Below are 20,410 nucleotides of genomic sequence, written 5' to 3' on the forward strand. Positions count from 1 at the left end.
GCCCATTTGATGACCGCGGGCCGGGCAGGATGCTGCTCCGGTGCCTCAAGAAACCTCTCGCCCTCCCCGCGCCCGTACGCGCCTTACAATCCCCCCCCGACCCCCGCCCGCCTCGGCTCGGTTCGGCCCGGCCCCGTCCGTCGACGTTTAGCGCCCCGCTCACCGCGGAGCTCGTGCAGAAGGTCCGCAACAGGCGCGGGGCTGCCCGTAACATCTTGCGGTGCGCGGTCGGGCGAGCGGCGTGCCCACCCGGCGCAGCGCCTCGTCTGACGCAACCCGCGCCGATGGCGACCGACCAGATCCTGCGGCTCCGCCGCGGCGGCGCGGCCCCGCCCGGGGCGCGACGTGGAGGCCGAGGGACAGCCCCGCGCTTGCCGCCACTGCCCGGGCAGCAGCGGGAAGCCGCCGGGGGGTAGCGCCGTGCTGGGCCCTGCGGGGAGGCGAGGGGATCCGTGTCGTTCTCAAGCCGTAATAACTTCTTGTTGCGGGTAGAATCCTGGAATCGTTAAGGTAGGAAGACACCCTGTAAGATCATGTAGTCCTACCTTCAGCCCATCCCCACCGTGCTCACTAACCACATCCACACGGTTCTTGAACACAACCGGGGATGGTGACTCCACCACCCCCCCGGGCAGCCTGTGCCATTGCAGCACTACTCTTTCTGAGAAGAAATTTTTCCTAATATTCAGCCTGATCCTCCCCTGGTGAAACTTGAGGCCATTTCCTCTTATCCTAATACTGTGACCAGGGAGAAGAGGCTGACCCCTGCCTCACCACAATCTCAGGTTTTTGTAGAGAGAGATAAGGTCTGCCCTGAGCTTCTCTTCTCCAGACGGAACAACCCCAGTTCCCTCAGCTGCTCCCCATTACACTTGTGCTCCAGATCCCTTACAGCTTTCTTGCCCTTTTCACATTCCAGGGTCTCAATGTCTTTCTTGTAGTGAGGGGCCCAGAACTGAACACAGCACTCGAGATGCAACCTCACCAGTGCTGAGTACATGGGAATGATCACTTCCCCGCTCCTGCTGGCTGCACTGCTTCTTTCTGCTACAAGCCAGGATGCCATTGGCTGCCTTGGCCACCTGGGCACACTGCTGGCTCATGTTCAGCCAGCTGTCCACTAACACCCCCAGACCCTTTTCCTCTGCCCCAAGCCTGTAGCAATGCATGGGGCTGTTGTGACCAAAGTGCAGGACTTGACGTTTGGTTCTGTTGAAGCCCATACAATTGGCCTCAGACCGTTGATCCAGCCTGCCCAGATCCCTCTGTAGGCCTTCCTACCCTCAAGCAGATCAACACTTCCTCCCAGCTTGTCGTCATCTGCAAATTTAGTGTGCACTCAATCCCCTCATTAAGATCATCAATAAAGATATTAAGCAGGACTGCTCCTAGTATAGACCCATGAGGAACACCACTTGATGCCTTCATTCAGAGTACATGGTGACTTACTAGATGATGGGACAGTCAACTGAAGGAATTAAGTTCTTCTGAGGTATTGAAAACTGAACTGGCTAAACTAGCAGAATTCATCAAAAAGTCCCACTATAAGGAGGAACGTGCTTATACAAGTGATTCCTTTTCTAGTATCTGTGGCCCAAGGGTTAAAAAGAATGGTGTGCAGTAAGTCTAGAACAAGTTATGCAAATTCCAAACAACAGAGTGTAAAGAACTTTTACTGTAAACGCTGGCATGAAAAACACTTCCATACTGCAAAGTTTGGAACTGGATTCAAACACTACCAACGTTTATGTGATTCCAGATCTTGGTTCATGGTCCCAAATCTTCTCCAACCATTCACCTGGCATTTAGCAGCTGACATGTAGCCTTACGGCAAAATACCTTGTATTCTTAGATAAGCAATTTGTAATGACTTACGGCTCTATTCCTTACACCCCCACAGCGCAAATACAACAATTCATGCAGAATACACTAGGACCTTAATTAGTTGGCACATCTTGATCTCCAAAACACAGTGCCAAACCCACTGAGCCTATATCTCCATTTACCAAGGCTTTATTCCACGAACTATTAAAATGTTGGGTGACAAAAAGGAAAAATCACTGGAGAAGGTGTCCCGTGGAATCACAGTATAAAGAATAGCACGGCAGTAGGGTTCAAGACCTACTTTAGATTTTGTAGTAATGAAGAGGGAAAAGGGAAAAGACAGGGAGAAGAAGATTTGAAATCACATACAAGGATGGTATCTGCATACCATCTGCTTCTTTCTTGTGATCAGAGCTGATTAACTCAAACACCAGAGCTTTTAAAACCTGCTTAGTAAATTGACCATGTAGAATTTCAGAGATCAGTATAAACATTCATAGCCAATTCACAAGGATTTTGTTTTGTCACCTGGAAAATGACTACATTGTCCTGTCTCAGAATGAGCAATAGTAGCTTGCAAATTATCAGTTTCTTGTTAATCTAGGGAAGGATCCTAGCTCTGATGGTACCAGTTGTAGATTTTTGCAATTGATTTGGAACACATTTTAAACACTGAGTTTTCTTCTCTTGATTTCTTCCAGTTCTGCTTCCTGGTTCTTAAAGCCAAAATTTAACTTTGAAAAAAATTGCTATTATCCTCAGTAAGATTTCCAGCATGGTCATCCCCCCTAACCCAATTATTTCCATTACCTACTTTTCTAGAGAAATATGTCAGCAAGGGGCACAAACAAAAAGAGTGATATGTATAAAAACGTGACACACAAATATTATTCCTAAGTTAAACTTGTTTGTTCAACAGCGCACTTACAAAGCAAAACGTGCTTGTATGTGCAGAAATGCACACAGCAGCTGTTAAACCAAATCCAGATGAGCATAATATGATTTCTATCATGCAGAAGTTACTCTGCTTTGAGAGTGTCTTTAAAGATATAATCAAGAATTGGCAAGACCATTGCAGAAGGCTGTGTTCCACAGTACATTGAGTATACACACGTACTGAACTGCCTGGGAAGCTGCTCAATCTTCCAGAATTTATTTTCTTTTGAAAATCATACCCTGGGGGTCAGTAATTGGCTAAACTAGCTTTGAACAGGCTTTTTGTAGTTGAAAATCAGCCTTGATGAGGCTTTTCATAATGAAGAAACATTTGGTCATAGTTCAGACTCACATTCCTCAGGAGTACTTTACAATTCATCCAGCTTGAAACACTAAGTGATTAAAAAAATAAATTGAGGTTGTGTATTGGTTATTCCCTAACTATGTTAATTGCATGACAAGTTTCTACTCAAATTTTGTACAGCAACAACTTTTCTTGTTTTGCCACTCAACAACACAGGAAGCTTCTATTTCTTCTTCTCTCTCTGCAACATTTATATACAAAACTTGATTTAATTTTTTTCCCCCCATTTCAACCTTAAATTAAATCTCAGGTTAGAAACTCATGTGGTTTCCAGTGAGGTTTTCACAGTTTACTAATACAGATTTTCTGTCACATAGACAACCCCTTAAAACCAAACGCTTAACATTTCATGTTTCCAGAGTAACAAAACAGAGCATATATTAGGAGAAGAAAGGGAATTATTTTACTGATTTAAGCAGTAGAAAGAATTGTCATGTTCAGATGCCTTACTCGTACATATTATCAGAGGTCTCTCAAATTCCATACAATAAGCTAGAAACTACTTTTGAATAAGTATTATCTTTGTGGATCACAGTTGTAAAGAGCAAGGCTCAGATAGTAAATATTTTCTGGGAATCCGGCCATAAAAACTATATTTTACTTAAGATATTCATAGAATTTAGCATTAAGTGTTCCACAGATGAGGAATGTACAGCATAGCTGGATTCCTGCAGATCCAGCAAGCCACATTCCTTCTCCTGTAAGTAATTACAATTATACTAATCTTGCTGAAGATGTGCCTGCATACACTAGAAGCAGTTTCTCTGAATGCATTTCACCATTAAAAAAAAAAAAAAAAAAGGCTCCTACTTGCATTGTTAAGGTTTCCACGAAGCTACCATAAGGTTTCCATGAAGCTACCAAAGGTCATAAAAATTCTGTGAAAAATGCCACGTAACTGTATTGGTAGAACCGGGAGTTGGACTTTGTGATCCTCTTGGGTCCCTTCCAACCTGGATGACTACTCTGTGGTTCTGTGTTTCAAAGGAAAAAAGAGTTCAGTACCTCACACAGTCAAGCCTGTGTTGTTTTACCAATTTATAGACAACTAGCCACTGCATAAATAAAACAATCATAGTACCAAGCTAATTCTCCTGTATTTTGGTTTTTAATCTCCCTCTAGTCTGTTCAAAATAAATGAATCCATTCTCAACCTCTTGAAATAATATTCAGACTTCCAAGAATGTCTGTGCTAAACAAAGTCTAAAGATTTTTCTGACTGCTGTAATTTCTAAAGATACCGACAGATACTTGAGCAATCTTAGCAACTTCTCATAAGCCAGTAATAAATAAAAATTTCCTAGCACACATGAAAACCCTAAGTGTTACCTGACTGTCAGAAAAGATACTTATAAAATCTGTCAATGTCTACTTCTGCAAACGGCATAAAGCCATTCAATGAGAATTGAGTACAGTAAATTTATCAATCAGGGCTGAGCTATGCTTGATTCACTTAAACAACAGGCTTCAGGATAAAATCCAAGTAAGAAGAAATAGAAATTATAGCAGCAGCTGGGCTTGACCTCAGTGTTGGCAACAAACACACTGCCACCTAGCAAGGCACAAAAAAAACGATTAGTCTTTTAACTAATTGCATCATAAACGCCATCATAAAATTTAACTGACGTACTTGTGTGATTTTTTCGGGTTATTAAGCCTCCTGCTTCTTTCTAAGAAATGCATTAGTTCTACAATTTTCATTCTCAAATACTTTACTTTTCCCATAATCAAAATAGGTCTTGCAATGGCTTATGGTATGGTTATCTTGGTGCAGTGTGGCCGCTGCAGAAACAAACCAGCTCTTAGTGTTGGTGATCTCACAGCCTTGCAATAGCTAGCCTGCTTCTTCAGTCACTAGCTATTCCCTGAAGGTGGTACAAGGATACTCTTTTCTGAGACCTCATTGCAGCCTATCAATACCTGAAGGGAACCTACACCCAGGAGGGGAGTAAACTCTTCAGAAGGGCTGACAACAGCAGGACTAGGGGAAATGGATCCAAGTTGAAGGAGGAAAGATTTAGGTTGGATGTTAGGGGGAAGTTCTTCACAAGGAGAGTGGTTAGGCCCTGGAACGGGCTGCCCAGGGAGGTTGTGGATGCCCCGTCCTTGGACGTGTTCAAGGCCAGGTTGGACGGGGTCCTGGGCAACCTGATCTGAATGTGTACGTTTGGTGGCCCTGCTAGGCAGGGGGGTTGGAACTACATGATCCTTGAGGTCCCTTCCAACCCGGGTGATTCTGTGATTCTGTGTGAGACAAAACAAACCAACAAAAAACCGAAAACAAACAAACATACAAAAACTTTTAAAGTAGTCTGACAAACCATTTATGTGCAGTTTTCCACAGAAAGGAACAGTAGTTTGTTTCCGCAACAAGTAGATGGTTGTAGCAAAATTTTTCTACTGCTCTGCTTTTCAAAACTAAAGGACATACCTTGCCTTTGAATGCATGTATGCTGCTCTACTGAGTACAGTAAAAGCTGCATCTGTATGACTGTAGACAGAACGTGATCTTTGAAGTCAAGTATAAACTGTGATTTCATTTCGTGTGACGCTTATGTCCCCAGAGGTACATGTATGCACTGCCAGCTGCCAACATCCTGCACAATTACATTAGTAGGGAATTAAAAGCCCCATTTCAATAGCTCAACCTCACACAGAAGACTGTGAGTAGAGCAGATGTCCTTGGGCTCTGATCATAGAATCACAGAATCACAAAGGTTGGAAAAGCCTCTAAGATAATCTAGTCCTACTGCCAAACCACTCCCCCTCATGCCCACTGACCTTGTCCCTCAGTGCCACATCCACACAGTTCTGGAACACCTCCAGGGATGGTGACTTCACCACCTCCCTCAGCAGCCTGTGCCACTGCAGCACCGCTCTTCCTAAGAAGAAAATTTTCATAATGCTCAACCAGAGCCTTCCCTGGTGAAACTGTAGGCTACTTCCTCTAGTCCTGTTGGTGTTACCTGGGAGATGACGCCAAACCCCTCCTCACCGCAATTTCCTTTCAGGTCACTGTAGAGAAAGATAAGGTCTCCCCTGAGCCTCTTGTTCTCAAGACTGAAAAACCTCAGTTCCCTCAACTGCTCCCTATTAATACTTGTATTCAAACTCCTCAACACTCCCAGATCTTCTTCCTTTACTCAGCTTTTCCAGCCACTCTGCCCCAAGCCTGTAGCGATACATGGGGCTGTTGTGACTGAAGTGCAGGACCCAGCACTTAGTCCTATTGAAGCCCATACAATTGGCCTCAGCCCATTGATCCAGCCTGCTCAGATGCCTGGGTAGGGCCTTCCTACTCTCAGGCAGATCAACGCTTCCTCCCAATTTGGTGTCATTTGCAATATTAATCAGAACTGAAAAAAAAAAGAATAAAGTTAAAAAAAGAAGATACTCTGAACATTTTTCATATGATTTCTCAAAAAATTGGTTTTGATCTCTTCTTTCCCAGGTCTAGGCTGTGTAGGAGTGGAATGTTGTTTCTGCGTTAGATATTAAAAAGGGGGAATTGATCTAAAGAAGTAGAGCACAATACGCTTGTATTTTGTAACTTGTCCTTAGAAATAGCTGATGTGAAAAAAGTAGGAATAGCATATATGTTAGTAACACACTTTAGAAATACAGTTGCTGAATTGTGTGATTACTTCTTGCTCACAAAAGTGCAATAGTTTCTAAATGTTCCAAATTGTATAGGTATAGTATTATGGACTAGAAAGCATATTGTGGGGCTGTTCTGCTTGGATAAGAGATCCTCAGCAAAAGAAAAACAGACTTCACAAACATCAAAGAAGCCAGGGCCTCCACACAAGGCTGGATTGCCTTGCTCTGTGGGTAGGCTGGGATGGAACAGGCAGACATCAAGATACTCCCCCCATCCTCCTTCCAAGCTTATCTCCATGCAAGGACGAGCAGATGTCCAGAAACAATGACCAAATGTTGAATGAGCAAATGTGAGAAGTTAACTAATTAGCGAGATTTACTTAGCGAGCAAAAATCTATGGTTCGCCAGTATCTGTGTGTTTAGTTGAGCATCAGGAAGATTGTGAACCTGAAGTACTCAGCCAATGAGGAGCCAGGGGAGAAAGAGATAAGCGTTGAGTAATAGGGCATAAAAGACATAACGCTGTTTTCTGCATGCTCTCCTGCGTGCAGGAGGTCTGCCACTGCAATCGCAAATAAAATCTGCTTGGTCAGAGATACCGGCCTGATAAATTGTTTGGATATTTCCAACGGCTGGTCTCTTGAAATGTGCTGTAATGAGCTAAAAACTCACCGACAAGAGCAAGCACACCAGCCAGATCTTAGTTCCCTCTAAAATTAATCGATATGGCAAAGGACGCATTGCTTGTCTCCAGAAAACAAGTGCAGCACTGCTATTTTTAGACCGGCTGCATTACAGAGCTGGCTTTAATGGACGATCTGCAGTTACTGATCCATCTCTCCGTGGAGCTGCTATTTCTGTTGCTCTCAGCCCCATGAAATTGCTGATGCTCCCACATCGCTCTTCAGAGCCATTTCCGTTTCTGCTGATAGCACAGACTGTGCTGACGTAAAGTCGTCGCTGCGGGCACCGCAAGCGGCCCTAGTGGCACTTCCCCTGCGAAGTAAAAAAGAAGTAAAAGTAAAAAACGCTAAGCGCTTTTAGTTCTTTTGTCCTCTAACTGACATTTCCAGCGTCCCGAATGGAGCGAGGCCGGGCTGACACTGACGCCACCGCCCACCCCTCCACCACCCCGCCTCCTCCCGGAGTCCCGGTTTCCCCCCCGCCCTCCGCCTCCATTTCCCAGAGTGCGGCGCGGAGCGGGGCAGGAAGTCCCGTGCGCCTGAGTCAGGGGAGGCGGGCGCGGCGCTGCCATGGCGCTGGAGACCCTGTCCCCGGAGTGGGAGTTCGACCGCCTCGACGACGGCTCGCAGAGTGAGCACGCGGGAGGCGGAAGGGCCGGGCTGGGGCAGGGCGGGAGCGTGTGTGTGTGTGCGCACGAGGACGGAATGGGGCTGCGGGCTGAGCGGGCTGAGGAGACCCCTACCAGCCCCTATCGCGAGAGGCGGGCAGTGAGGAAGAGGAGGAAGCAGCCGTGGGAGCTGAGCGGGACCGGCCCCCATCCCGGTTCCTGCCTTCATCCCGGTTCCTGCCTTCTGCTCGCCGCGTTCAGAGCGGGCCCTGCTCCGTGCTCGCCTCAGTGGCTGTCGGGGGGTGTTTGGGTTGGGGGGGAGGGGGAGCTGCTGCGAGCTTTGCTTGTGCCCCCTGCGCGGCGGAGACCGCCGTCTTCGGCTTCTCCCGGCCGCCCCTGGGTGCCCACGCGTGTGTGCAGCATCCCCCGGGCAGGCTGAGGCAGCCTGCTGAGATCAGTGCGTTGTATGTGCTTTCTGCCGATAAAGGCTGTTTGGCACGGAGCTGGGTGTTCTCTTACACCTTTAGAAAATAGATACGTGAGACCTCGTGGTGCTGAGCTCTGTCAGTGGATGTGTGTGCCCCATCCAAATCCATGTGTTCTCTGCCTGTGGAGCTGGCTGACCTACTTCCTAAATAGAGGTGTATGGCAGTCACATTGAGATACATGCTGTGTATTGAACTCTGCCAAATTGTAGAGGGAAGGGATGCCATTCAGAGGGACCTCAACAGGCTTGAAAGATGGGCCCGGGTGAACCTAACGAGGTTCAACACAGCAAAGTGCAAGGTTTTGCACTTGGGAAAGAGGAATCCCAGGCATCCATACAGACTGGAAGGAGTGGTCCTTGAGAGCAGCCCTGCTGAGAAGGACCTGGGGGTCTTGATAGATGAGAAACTTAACATGAGCCAGCAGTATGCCCTTGCAGCTCAGAAAGTAAATGGTATCCTGGGCTCCATCAGAAGAGGGGTGGCCAGCAGGGACAGGGAGGTGATTGTCCCCTCTACAAACAGATATGCAAACAGATATGTCTTGTGAAGCGGGTCTGTGGCTTGGAAGAAAAAGAAAATATGTGATTTATTTTCCTTTTGCATGTAATCCAGTTTCTTTAGGAAAAAAAAGTTACGCATGCTAGAAATCCCCCAGCTTGATGCCATTTTAATCAATTCAGGCCTACCTGTATCTGGGGGGTTCACTAATAGCTTTCACTCTCATGTCTGCTTTAGAGAAAAGATGATAAATTATTCACACCTGCCTTTTATTTTTTGTATAGAATCAGTATGAGGTAGCACATCAATGTCTGGCAACATTTAGTTTTGTCAGTACCTGATATCAGCTCTATTGAGCTACAGCATGGTTTAAGTGCATCTTTTGGCTGCTGGAAAGATGACAGTTTGTGGGTTTTTAGGAGAGTGCTGCTGCTCTGAGATTTTTTGAGATATGCTGCCTATTTAGTCGAGGGAATTGATTTGAGCAGCAGTGCCTGTTTCTTACTCTTGTGTGACTTGTTTTTTTCAATTCTTCCTTATAGTCCCAATACCTCTTTCAATATTTTTTCTGCTCTTAGCTTTGCCTTTTGTGTGACGAGAGAAGGAACGGGAGGGAGTACCACAACATGCTTCAAGAATTTAAGTTTCCATACTCTACAGCATCTTCTAACAGTAAAGTACTGCAACTGCCAGGATGGCAGGTTAAGCTCTGTTCTGCAGGGCTCTGCATCTTTTGGAGTTCTAGAGCTTTAGTGCATCAGGGCTTCTAGAAGATGTGCTGGAAGGGATTTGGAAGGTGAATTGGTAGAATAGAAAAAATATGATGATACAACACAAGGGCTGCAAATCCATGTCTGAAGGGCATACTGCTGATAAAGAGTGTTTTGTTCACTTGCTGCTTATCTGCATGAAATTCAGTCTTCTTCATTTGGTGGTGTCTGTGAACCATCCAGACAGGCAGAACCCAATGGCATTAGTGTGGAACTTAGTGTGGTATAGCTCTCAGTGCATTTTGAACAGGCTTTGCAGCTGAATTGCTGCTGATTTCAAAGTAGGAGCTTCGCATTTGTTGAGAATTTGTTCCATTTCTCCTCAGTCTCAACTCCCCAGTGCACAGTCCCTCTCTTCTTTGACTCTTCATTTGCCTTTGTTCATTCCTCCCCTTACTTGGCTGGGGCACCTCTTCAGGCACATTTTCTGTTTCTCCAAGATACATCTCTAGGGTAATTGATTCAGCAAAACTGGTTTACTGAAGAGTAGTCATCAACTGCCATTTGTCTCAATTGCAGACAGCTTAGATGAGCAGGAGGTAAAACCTGCAAAATAAAAAGATTTTTTAGCTTTTGTCACAACCTACTTGCTAAAACACAAAACGGGCATGTATACTGCTACATAAGCTAAAAAGATTGCTGTCAGCAGAGTTGTCTTTGTGTTTTGACAAAATTCAGTTATCCAACTAACTTAGGTTCTTTGGTTGTTTATTTTAAAGGCAATGCTATTTTCAACAAAAAGTAAAAGGTTGTAAGCAATTAGATGTGCAGTCAAGTCACATCTTCACTGATGACACTTGAGTCGTCAGATGAGAAAGGATTGTAGTTCCTTATGAAGCATGGAAGTCCTGAGCTGTGATCACTGTTTCCATGGTTCACATTGTGCAGCTAAGTCAGTGATTGTGTATTTCTTTTTTGTGTATGTGTGTTAGTGTAGGAAGAAGAAGTATCAGGATAGAGTGAATGAAGCTTTTCAGTTGTCTTTAGGCTTGCTATACTAATTCTTACTGCTTCTCTTGGTATTTGACCAGCTGAGTATTTCCTTTTGAGCGTAAGAACCTACTTGGAACTATCAGTGACAGAACAGCTGTGCATTTCCATGTTCGGTGCTAAGCAGAAGAAAAATTCGGCTGGAAAGTAGTGAGTTGCAATATGGTGGGGATGATTGAAAACCATCAGCTTTCAGTTTAATTCTTACTAAGAGGTAATAGGGGGAGAGCAGAAGACAGATTGCTTCCCATACAAGTTCTACTCAGACTAAAGTGATAACCCAGTGCCTCAAATGTCTAATATCGTTGTTTATGGCCTGGCTCTGCTGATGGGTAATATCATCTGCCATGCTGCAATGTGGTCAGTCAGTTCTTTGCTCTGCAACTTGGTGTGGTAGTTAGGTTTGTTCAGATGTTAGTTTAAAAATAAATGTACACTTCAAAAATATGTTCTAATAAGCCTCTTAAATGTTTGTTATTCTTTCATATTTGGGTTTTATTTGAAATGGGCACTGAGTTGGATATTGGTTTTCAACACGTAAGAACTTTGTGTTACAAAGATGCAGTTGTTTCAAGAAGAAAATGCTGCACCAAAACTTGGTATGCAGTACTACTCGCTAAATAGCAACAGATTAAAACATTAATGAACTTTGGGATATTGGAGTTTACAGAGCATTTTATGTAACTATCAATGTTATGAATTCTCAGAAATCCACGCTGAAGTGCAGTTGAAGAATTATGGAAAATTTCTTGAGGAGTACGCATCTCAGCTGAAGAGAATTGAAGATGCTCTGGATGACTCTGTTGGAGATGTTTGGGACTTCAGTCTTGATCCTATTGCTTTAAAGGTCTGCTTATATTTAATACTGTTGAAACTGTTATTTTCCTCATTCCTTCTTCCTTTCAAACCTGATAAGTGAAAGCTTCTTGTCTTTGTGCTTCTAAAATGTTGACTTTTGTGTTTGAGAAGCCTATCCAATGCGGTTTTAATTGTTCTTCTTCCAGAAGTGTTTTATTCTTTGGTCATAAGTTTCCTGTAGAGCATGACTATTTTTCATCACTGAACTGGGACATAAAAGTGAGAAGTACTTTTCAGTGTTGTTACCATGTGGAACTTGTATGTGCAGAAGGTGTAGTCTCAGTCAGTCCTCCATCTATTCAGATTACATGTGGGGCCTCTGTAGTGCTGAGCATATGTGAACTTGTCAGCCGTGAGACGACTTCAGTACAAAATCTCAAGTGCCTGCATGTAGATACACACAATGCTTCCTGTTTCCTGCATTTGGAATTCCTAATTTCTCTTAGATTTCCGGAGTTGTTTTTATTCTGTTTGCACCGTAATGACTGTGTTTTTGCATTTCAAGTTTTATGAGCAAATTGATGTAAATCCTATATAGTGTGCTAGTTCTTTCCCTTAATGCATGAATGTGCAAAGAGAAGGCTTCCTGCAGTGCAGGTTGTTGGTAAGGTGCCATTACTGGCTCTTTTTACTGACCTTACTTGAGATTAAACTGTAAAAAAGTTACACTAATTGCTTAGTTGCTTAAATGTGGCTCTGACAAGTGTTTTCTAAAGCTTTTGTTTATTTTAATCAATTCTAGCTTTTGCCATATGAGCAGTCCTCTTTACTGGAGCTCATAAAGACAGAAAACAAGGTAATTGCTTTATGATTAAAAGAAGGGGGGGGGGAAATTTATTTTATCTAAAACTGATCCATTTGATCCATTTTAAACATGAAAAATGCTCTGTAGGATTTTTATTCGCTGTAGTTCTGTGATGATAATCTGCTTTTTTTTTTCCTTCATCTAGGTTCTAAACAAAGTAATAACTGTGTATGCTGCCCTTTGTTGTGAAATCAAGAAGTTAAAATATGAGGTAAGTTCAGCTTCAATTATGTGTATGAAAGATTGATGATCTGATAAAGATTTATTATTTTGCAATAAGATATAATGATATACTGTCTAAATAACTTTTGTAGCATGACCACTGATTTATTAAAAGACAAATTTATGTTTCTGTTGATAGGCAGAAACGAAATTTTATAATGGCCTCCTGTTTTATGGAGAAGGAGGTAAGTAGCTCCCTTTACTGGAGAAGTTTGTAGTTTTGCTTCATTGCTTCCAATCGTATTAAATGCTGCAGGAAGTCTGTTTTTATATTACAGATGCATGCTTTCATTGTACCACTAAATGATAAATACACAATAATGGACTTTGTGATAATAGAGCTGGCATTAAGACTTTATAAATGAAGCCTGATTATCTGCACTAAGTATTGTCATGATAATGGGAAGTTTTGTTGCAGCATGATGTACGTGAGAAGTACTTGGACTTGACATTTTTCAGGCAGATGACCTTTAAGTGAAGATAGTGGGAGAATGCATGAGATGTAAAAAAAAAAAAGCAGTGCTTTTGAAATTCATGACTTTTTTCAGTAAACATCTTGGCTTCTTTCTTAATGAGATTACATTTAGTGTTTAGGTGTACAGAAATCTGAGTTTATACACTGTAGCAGCTGTTTTTTCTAAGTATGGCATTGAATACCTGTGTTTCACTTGGAAACACATTATCCTCAACCAACTCACTTCCTGTTAGACTGCTTTTTGCAGGAGCTGTAGTTGGTTGTAGTAAAACCATGAATCTACAACCATGTGGCTCTTGCCTTCTCTATATAGCAGGAAACATCTTTTTCATTTTATTCTCCAAGTGACGAGGATTACTGTAGGAACTTCAGCTGGTTGTGTTGCTTTTTGGATAATCTATAATTTCAAGAGAGGAAAGGTTGCATAGAAAGCATAAAGGGGAAGGATGCAGTGTCTAAATGGAGTTATAGAGGCTCATTTAAATTTTGCTCACTGTTCTAAAGGAATATTTTTATGAAGACCAGAAACTTTAAACTAGATATTATTTAGAAGTTTCCTTGTACAGGTTGAATGATCACCTCTCTAATCAGGAGACTGCTTTTCTTTAACACTATTGCTTTTGTGGGGTTTGTTTTTTTTTTTTTTGTGGATGAACTTGCAATTGTAAGGTATTTTTTCCATAGTGGCCCAATAGAAAAATCTCAAATCTAGAGCATTAAGCTATCATCTCCTTAAAAAGACTGTCAGGTAGTACAGCTATTCCAGCTGTCCAAAGAGTTTAATGTGGTGACTTGATTGCTGCATCTCGTAGTATCTGATTAGTGTACTTTGTCACACGTGTAGTGCTTTGGACATAAGGTGGGAGCCAGTTGTTTTGTGCTGGATAGCATATAGGAAAAAAAATCTATTGATGAATAGCTATATAGATAGAAAAAAAAAATTATTGAAGAAGTTGTATGCTACACAGTTTTTCTGTTGATTTATGATGTTATATATCCTTTCAGCTAATAACTATGCCAGCACACATTCTTTGCAATGTAAATAGCTTGCTTTTACAAACCTCTTTTAATGGAAACTTTGATGTACAGTTATGTAAGCTATATTCTGTAAGTTATATTCCTTTAAGGAATTCAGTTTCGTAATTATTTCCTTACAGGTGATGGAAACTTTTTTTTCCTGCTTTATGCGTAACTTAAAAGCAATTTAATTCTATTGGGGAAGGAATTTCAAAATAATTCTATCTTAGGAAGCAAAATTAAAAGCTTTTAAAGTTCCACCAGCAGGCTTGTAGGAGTGCACTGAATTTGTATGACAAACATACCTGATTTGGAAGGTGAGCTCCAGGGTGTAACAAATAGCTCTAATGCAGCCTTTTTAAAGTAGTGACAGTTCTTTGTCTTTGAAGCCACAGATTCCAGCATGGTGGAAGGAGACTGTCAAATACAGATGGGAAGATTTGTTTCCTTCTTGCAGGTAGAGTATCTTGATTTTTGACAGCAATTATAATATTAATTTTATTTGCAAAGTGGATTGAGAAGTCTTCAGTATCCTGCTTGCATCTTGCTGAAAGGAGCTGCAGTCATTTGATACTGTCATTGTTTTACCTGCTCATCTCTTGCTACTACAATTCACTTAGAATTCTGCTGTTTAACTTGGTTTGCTCATCTACTCATATTTGGCTTTTTTTGTCTACACTAGTATAAAACTTTGGAAGACTCATGAGAGGGTAGGTTATAATTTGTGTAATCTTTGTCCAAGGAAATTAGAATTTCTTAACCAAATTTCAGTAGGTACGGGTAAGTATATGGGGCTGTTCTATTTGATAGTAAGGTCAAGGATTTCTGTTGTTACAGTTTTGATTAGCAAATTTTCATTGAAAACTGGGCATGAATTAATGGTTCATGCACTGTCATGTAGCTGCTGGGAGGTGAAATTAAAGTATGTACCTGGGGAAGAAAAATTGTTTGTGCCACACTCAAGCTTTCAAGGAAGAACATTCATTTTGGACGCAGTTTGGTTGCTATGAGTATACTTTGCATGAAAACAAGGTCTGTGTTTCTTCTGGTGATTTCCTGTGATCTTAGACTTCTGTCTGCTCTGCAATTTCTTTTTCTTTATAATAGCTTAAGTGACTTTTATTCCATAAATGCATTTTTATTCAATGTTTCTTGTAATGAAGGAAATGTTGAAGTGGAGAATATACAGGAAACTCTTAGAATGCTTAAATGAATTGTTAAAATTTCTTTTCTTGCTCTATCATGGCAGTGCTTATTTACTGAGTCATTAGTAGGTTGAATGCCATACGAAGTTGCTTCTCAACCTGTCTTCCTGTGCCCAAATGCAGTTGTTAGGATGTCTTTTGTTGTTTTTGTTTTTCCCTATCTTTTTCATCCTTTTTGCCTTACTAACATGGGCAGTTTCTTTTTTCAAGCTATTTCTCACTGAGGTGAGATCTGGTGGTTCTGAGATGGGGTTGCTGTACATTATGGGGTTTTTTTCTAGACTTTTTTTTTAGGACTTTTTTGAAATAAAAAGATGAGGGCAAAGTACTTGGCAGCCTAGATGTCTTCAGCATAAGTGAAATACAAAGCTCCTTGTAGTGCAGGATGAGCTTACAGGTTATATCCCATTGAATGTGTTTATAGTGGAAATGTTACATAAGAACAGCAGTATTACTTGTGATCCCGCTTTGTCTGTGTCCTACCATAGCTTGTTGAATATTGAGCATGAGAAAGCAGGCAGACACAGGACATTGTCCCAGGGGGAAAGTTACCATATGACTGTTGGCTTGGATAAAGCTATGAGGAGAACTTTTTTTTCTTTTCCAGTCTTTTTCAACTTGTGTTGTTCTGAACCCACTCAGCACTAACTGATATATGCCCATTGACTGGAAAATGCTGTTAAGGTCAATGTTATAAGCTTTTTCCTGAGGGCAATGTAAAAACACGACTGAAGACTATAAAAGATGAAATGTTTCCACAGAGCTAACATCTGTGCTCTGGTTTACTGACACTTGGGAGTTAAATATTCTCTGCACATCAATATACCTTTTTTTACAGCTTAATTAACTAAAATTTGCTATGTAAAAACATTTAAATTATCAAATCAGAGTCATGAAACACTACTAGGTAGTGTTGATCTTGCAGAAGATGGTATTTGAAGAATTAAGTAGCTGATAAAATGCTGTTAAATTGGACCATTGCCTGGAAATTTTGAAGAGGCAGCTGGTGCACCTTCCCAAGGAAACGTGATCTCAGTTGTCTATTAATGTGCTCTTCTGGAGTCTGTTGGCTGGTTTCAGCTGCATTTGATAGAGCAATACAAGCATTACAAGCAATACAAGAAGTAAAGACGCTTTCATGTTTTATGGAAACTGGTGACTAATAGAATGCAGAAACCCAAATAAGATCTATTTTTGATGGAGAGAAAGACAGAATTCAGCTGTTAGCCTGTCTCCTGGCAAGAATAGCAGGCTGGCTGCTAGCCTGTGTGGGCTGTCTTGCTTGGGAGCCATCTGTGTGCTGACTGGCCAGACTCATCCCATGCAGGCTTCTCCCCGATTAGATTATAGGATGAATTAGTAAGCAAATACTATTTGTGGTTAAGAGAAACTCAGATTAATTTACCCCATTTCTCAAGGCGTACCTTGTTAAAATCCATTATAGAAATTCAGAATTTTTTATGGTCAGAGTTGAGCTCTTTTTAGTCATCTTTTACTATATAACTGAGCTCAAGTTTTGCTTTGCCTGAGCACACCTCTCAAAGGCTCTATTCTTTTATTTTATTTTATTTTTTTTCCTTTGAAGACAGCATTCTATGGCTGATTACTATTATAGAATGCATGGGCCCCTCTTCTTTGTTAGTTTGTAATTTGAACTTGTCTGTCACCAGCTTCCAGAGTGTGACTCTTGAATCTAGTGGGAAAAGGCACAGCCTTTGCTTTTAGGGATATTTGAATATTCCCTCCAAAGGTACATGTACACTTCAAGTCTCTTCTCAGTGTCTCTAATAAATTGAACTCTTGAAAAATTAACAGCAAAAGATATTTAAAGCATATTGAGCTCCTGAGGGATGACTCTTTTCCATGCCTTCTCGAAGGCCCAATAAGCTTTTAAATGTGGCCCTTGAGCATATGGTATTTCAGTATCAGTCTCTAGCTTGTGAAAACAAGCTAGATGCAGGTGTTTTCTTTAATCTTTTCTCTGTCTAAAAGTGCACATTGGTACTTTAGTATTTCAAGATATACTGGAAGCTTTGTACAGTAACCTCTTGACTTAAACCCAAATCCTTTTTTAGACCTCTTAATTACTAGGATAATGTTTCCCATCCTGTTGTCTGTCCACTGACTTGGATTAGGGTTGTAGTTCCAACTTACACTGCAAGTTTAGTGATTTATGTTCTGTATTTTGGAAGTAACGATGTTATCCATAAGAAGAGGCTATATATGTATGTGCTTTTTCTTGTATTTCAGGAGCTGTCTTGCTTTGTTACCCGATGTTACGAAGTGGTGGTGAATGTAGTGCATCAGTTGGCTGTTCTGTACACCAGCAACAAGTAATTATTCCCTGAGATGCTGTATCACTTTTTATGTAGTTTAAAAATGTACATGATATAAACATTCTGCCTAAGGGTTGATTATTTTGGGAATATTATTATCTAGAGATATGGAGGATGCTTTGTTGCACAAATTTGGGCTTCATTACCCATCTTCAAGTTTATTTTCAGGAAAGTTGGAGCTCTTATTAAATGAGATGCAAGTGCTGTGTTGTTTTTTTCTTTTAGGTAGACTGATGCTTCGGAGGCTCTTAATCTTGTTGTTCAAGAGATCCTCTTGCTATTCTTGCAGTCTCCCTCTGTGAGACTCTTTCTTTTGATTGCTATAGTAGATACCAGAGCTTTCAGAGCTTAAAAATCAGATCACTTTCACAATCCAATGTTTAAATATGTGGTTTTCTTAAACTTGGTGGTTGAACTGATACTGATGAACAAGTTACTGTCACTTGCCATGTGACTTTATGCCTTTGCGCATGCAGTGTTGTTTTGGCATGACTGAGAGAGCCCCAAGTAAGCTGCACAAATGAATCAGTGGTATCTATGAAATCACTGGTTTATTCTTTAGTATTCAACATTGATTATAATCCTCAGACAAAAGATACTATGGGTGAGATTGCTGGTTGTTCTGATGTTGCCAGTCATGTTATGTATTTCTGACAGAACAATCATGGTTTTAACATGTGATGTTGAGCTTAGTGAGGGTGGCTGTGCTTAGTTCTACTCAAAGTAGAGTTGAGTCCTGAGTCAAATTGTTGAGTTTAGCTCTAAAGATCAAGAGCCCTGCTGTTCTCTTGCTATTTCTCCCCAAGTAGTTTAGCATCATTCTCAGTGTTATTGGTTGTTTTCATTTTTGTCTTATACTGCAGCACAAGATAGACTTTCTGTGTCGTGCTGAGTGAGAAAGGCTGGATGTGTAGCTTAGTTATGGCTTGGCTGAATGTGTGAAGTGGCTTTGTACTTTTGAGCCCTGGGACTGTGTCAAGACTGCTTAGCATAACTGACTTGGGAACTGTTGCTAGTATGTGTGCACTGGATGAAATCAGTGGCTTAAACCAGATACATGCCTTGCATTCAGAACTGCAGTACCAAATTTGATCATATGCTTTAATCATATTTGGAAGCTTATCTTATTTTCTGAATTTACTGTGTAAGTGAAGAAACATACTCTAAGAAACAAAAAAACACTCTTTGGTACAGAGGTGCTAAATATTCTCTGTTCTAAGGAGTAGTAATATGTTAAAATACTTGTTTTATTTACAGGAATGCACCTAAAATTATAGAGACATCAGGAGTTCATTTTCAGGTGGGAATAACTTTGTGCCTTTTTGCTTATGTTTTTTTTTTTTTTTTTTTTTTTTGGGCTAATGTATTTGTCTTAACCCTGAGAAAAGTAGCAAGAAAGTGAATTTCAAGAATAACTTTCAGTCTGGAGTCACCTTTACAGGTTGTATTTGCTTAATCAGCTTTTTCTGGCCTTTACCTGGGAAGAGCTGCTACTTTGTTCCTGTCAGACTCTGGCTTTCCTAGCTGAAAAATGTTTGCATGCTTTGTTACTGTGTGTAATATGTGCTTCTGCTTTTAGCTAATTTTGAAAATCCTATCTTCAGAGTCAGATCAATGAATCTGAGGGGGTTGCATACAAACTGTTTTTCCTTGTTTGCCATTACAGATAATATTAAATACTTAAGCAACCAGGAAATATCTGATTTAACACTCTCTAGCTGATGCCTTGCTGGCTCATCACATATTGAAAAGACCTGGTATTTTATGTGCAGTGCCCCACATACAGTAAACACTTCATTTTCTTCTTTCTCAAACAGGCGATGTATGAGCATCTGGGAGAACTGCTGACAGTCTTAATCACTCTGGATGAAATAATTGACAATCACGCCACTCTGAAGGATCACTGGACAATGTACAAGAGGTGTGTCTCTGAAGGTGTGACAAATATTCTCATGACATAAAAGATAAAAGCATGTGCATGTGCCTTCTTTCAAAAAAATTAGTTTGGGGACATGGAATTTTTTAGCCTCATGCATTATCTGGAAACCTCAAGAAGGAGCAGGGCAAAGCTCCCATTTTGTCCTTCTAACAGCATAAGGAAGTTTTTAGTGCTGAATTTCACATTTGCCATTCCAGAAGCTGTGTGGTAAGTATCTTGAAAAAGAGTAATGGTTCAAGGGGTTTAAAATGCATTTGGTAAGAAATCTTATTTTATGCAGAACTGACTTAAGACCATTCATATCCATATTGATCGAAGGCTTTGGAATAGATTTGAGTAAGAGCATTATCTAAAGCAAGAAGTAAAGAATCAACAATTATGTAGGCTGCTAAATTAGTGGAAAAAGAACAATTTCAGTGAAAACCTCAATAGATTGTAGTTGTTCAAATGTAAGTGGCTTAAACAGACTTGTTTGTTTTTAATAATTTGGAGTTGCTGCTGGGCAGAGATACAGGCAATTAAAACCTGTTCCACGAAACAGTGATATTAGGATACTGTAGGATATTATAAACTGTCAGTACATCTTAAATTCTTTTTATGTCTACTCCTTACAGGCTGCTAAAATCTGTCCATCACAACCCTTCCAAGTTTGGGATTCAAGAAGATAAACTGAAGCCATTTGAAAAGTTGCTTTTGAAACTGGAATGCCAGTTGCTTGATGGAATGATATTTCAGGTAACAAAATTAAAGTTCACCAATATGGTAGAGAAAACTGACAGTAAAGTGAGACT

General features: G+C 41.1%; 2 protein-coding genes across 5 annotated transcripts in view; one reads left to right on the plus strand and one right to left on the minus strand.

Annotated features, from left to right (window-relative positions):
• The window catches only part of ALDH1L2 (aldehyde dehydrogenase 1 family member L2), a 32,942-nt gene extending 28,987 nt beyond the window's left edge, over positions 1 to 3,955 (minus strand). The window contains exons 1-2 of the mRNA XM_052667327.1: positions 3,935 to 3,955; positions 164 to 496 (exon numbers count right to left, since the gene is read on the minus strand). Coding sequence (XP_052523287.1) covers positions 164 to 496; positions 3,935 to 3,940 — 339 coding nt within the window. The 5' untranslated portion in view covers positions 3,941 to 3,955. The remainder of the gene's footprint in view (positions 1 to 163; positions 497 to 3,934) is intronic.
• Positions 3,956 to 7,899: 3,944 nt separating this feature from the next.
• WASHC4 (WASH complex subunit 4) overlaps positions 7,900 to 20,410 on the plus strand; it is a 38,222-nt gene continuing 25,711 nt past the window's right edge. For all 4 annotated transcript variants that reach the window (XM_052668587.1, XM_052668589.1, XM_052668588.1 and 1 more), the window contains exons 1-10: positions 7,900 to 8,039; positions 11,470 to 11,609; positions 12,363 to 12,416; positions 12,571 to 12,636; positions 12,787 to 12,832; positions 14,529 to 14,596; positions 17,595 to 17,677; positions 18,938 to 18,980; positions 19,498 to 19,601; positions 20,234 to 20,354. In XM_052668587.1, the coding sequence (XP_052524547.1) occupies positions 7,979 to 8,039; positions 11,470 to 11,609; positions 12,363 to 12,416; positions 12,571 to 12,636; positions 12,787 to 12,832; positions 14,529 to 14,596; positions 17,595 to 17,677; positions 18,938 to 18,980; positions 19,498 to 19,601; positions 20,234 to 20,354 (786 nt within the window). In that variant the 5' untranslated portion in view covers positions 7,900 to 7,978. The remainder of the gene's footprint in view (positions 8,040 to 11,469; positions 11,610 to 12,362; positions 12,417 to 12,570; positions 12,637 to 12,786; positions 12,833 to 14,528; positions 14,597 to 17,594; positions 17,678 to 18,937; positions 18,981 to 19,497; positions 19,602 to 20,233; positions 20,355 to 20,410) is intronic.

The sequence above is a fragment of the Tympanuchus pallidicinctus genome, unplaced genomic scaffold (assembly GCF_026119805.1).
Source record: "Tympanuchus pallidicinctus isolate F22 unplaced genomic scaffold, pur_lepc_1.0 scaffold8, whole genome shotgun sequence".
Taxonomy (NCBI): Eukaryota; Metazoa; Chordata; class Aves; order Galliformes; family Phasianidae; genus Tympanuchus; species Tympanuchus pallidicinctus.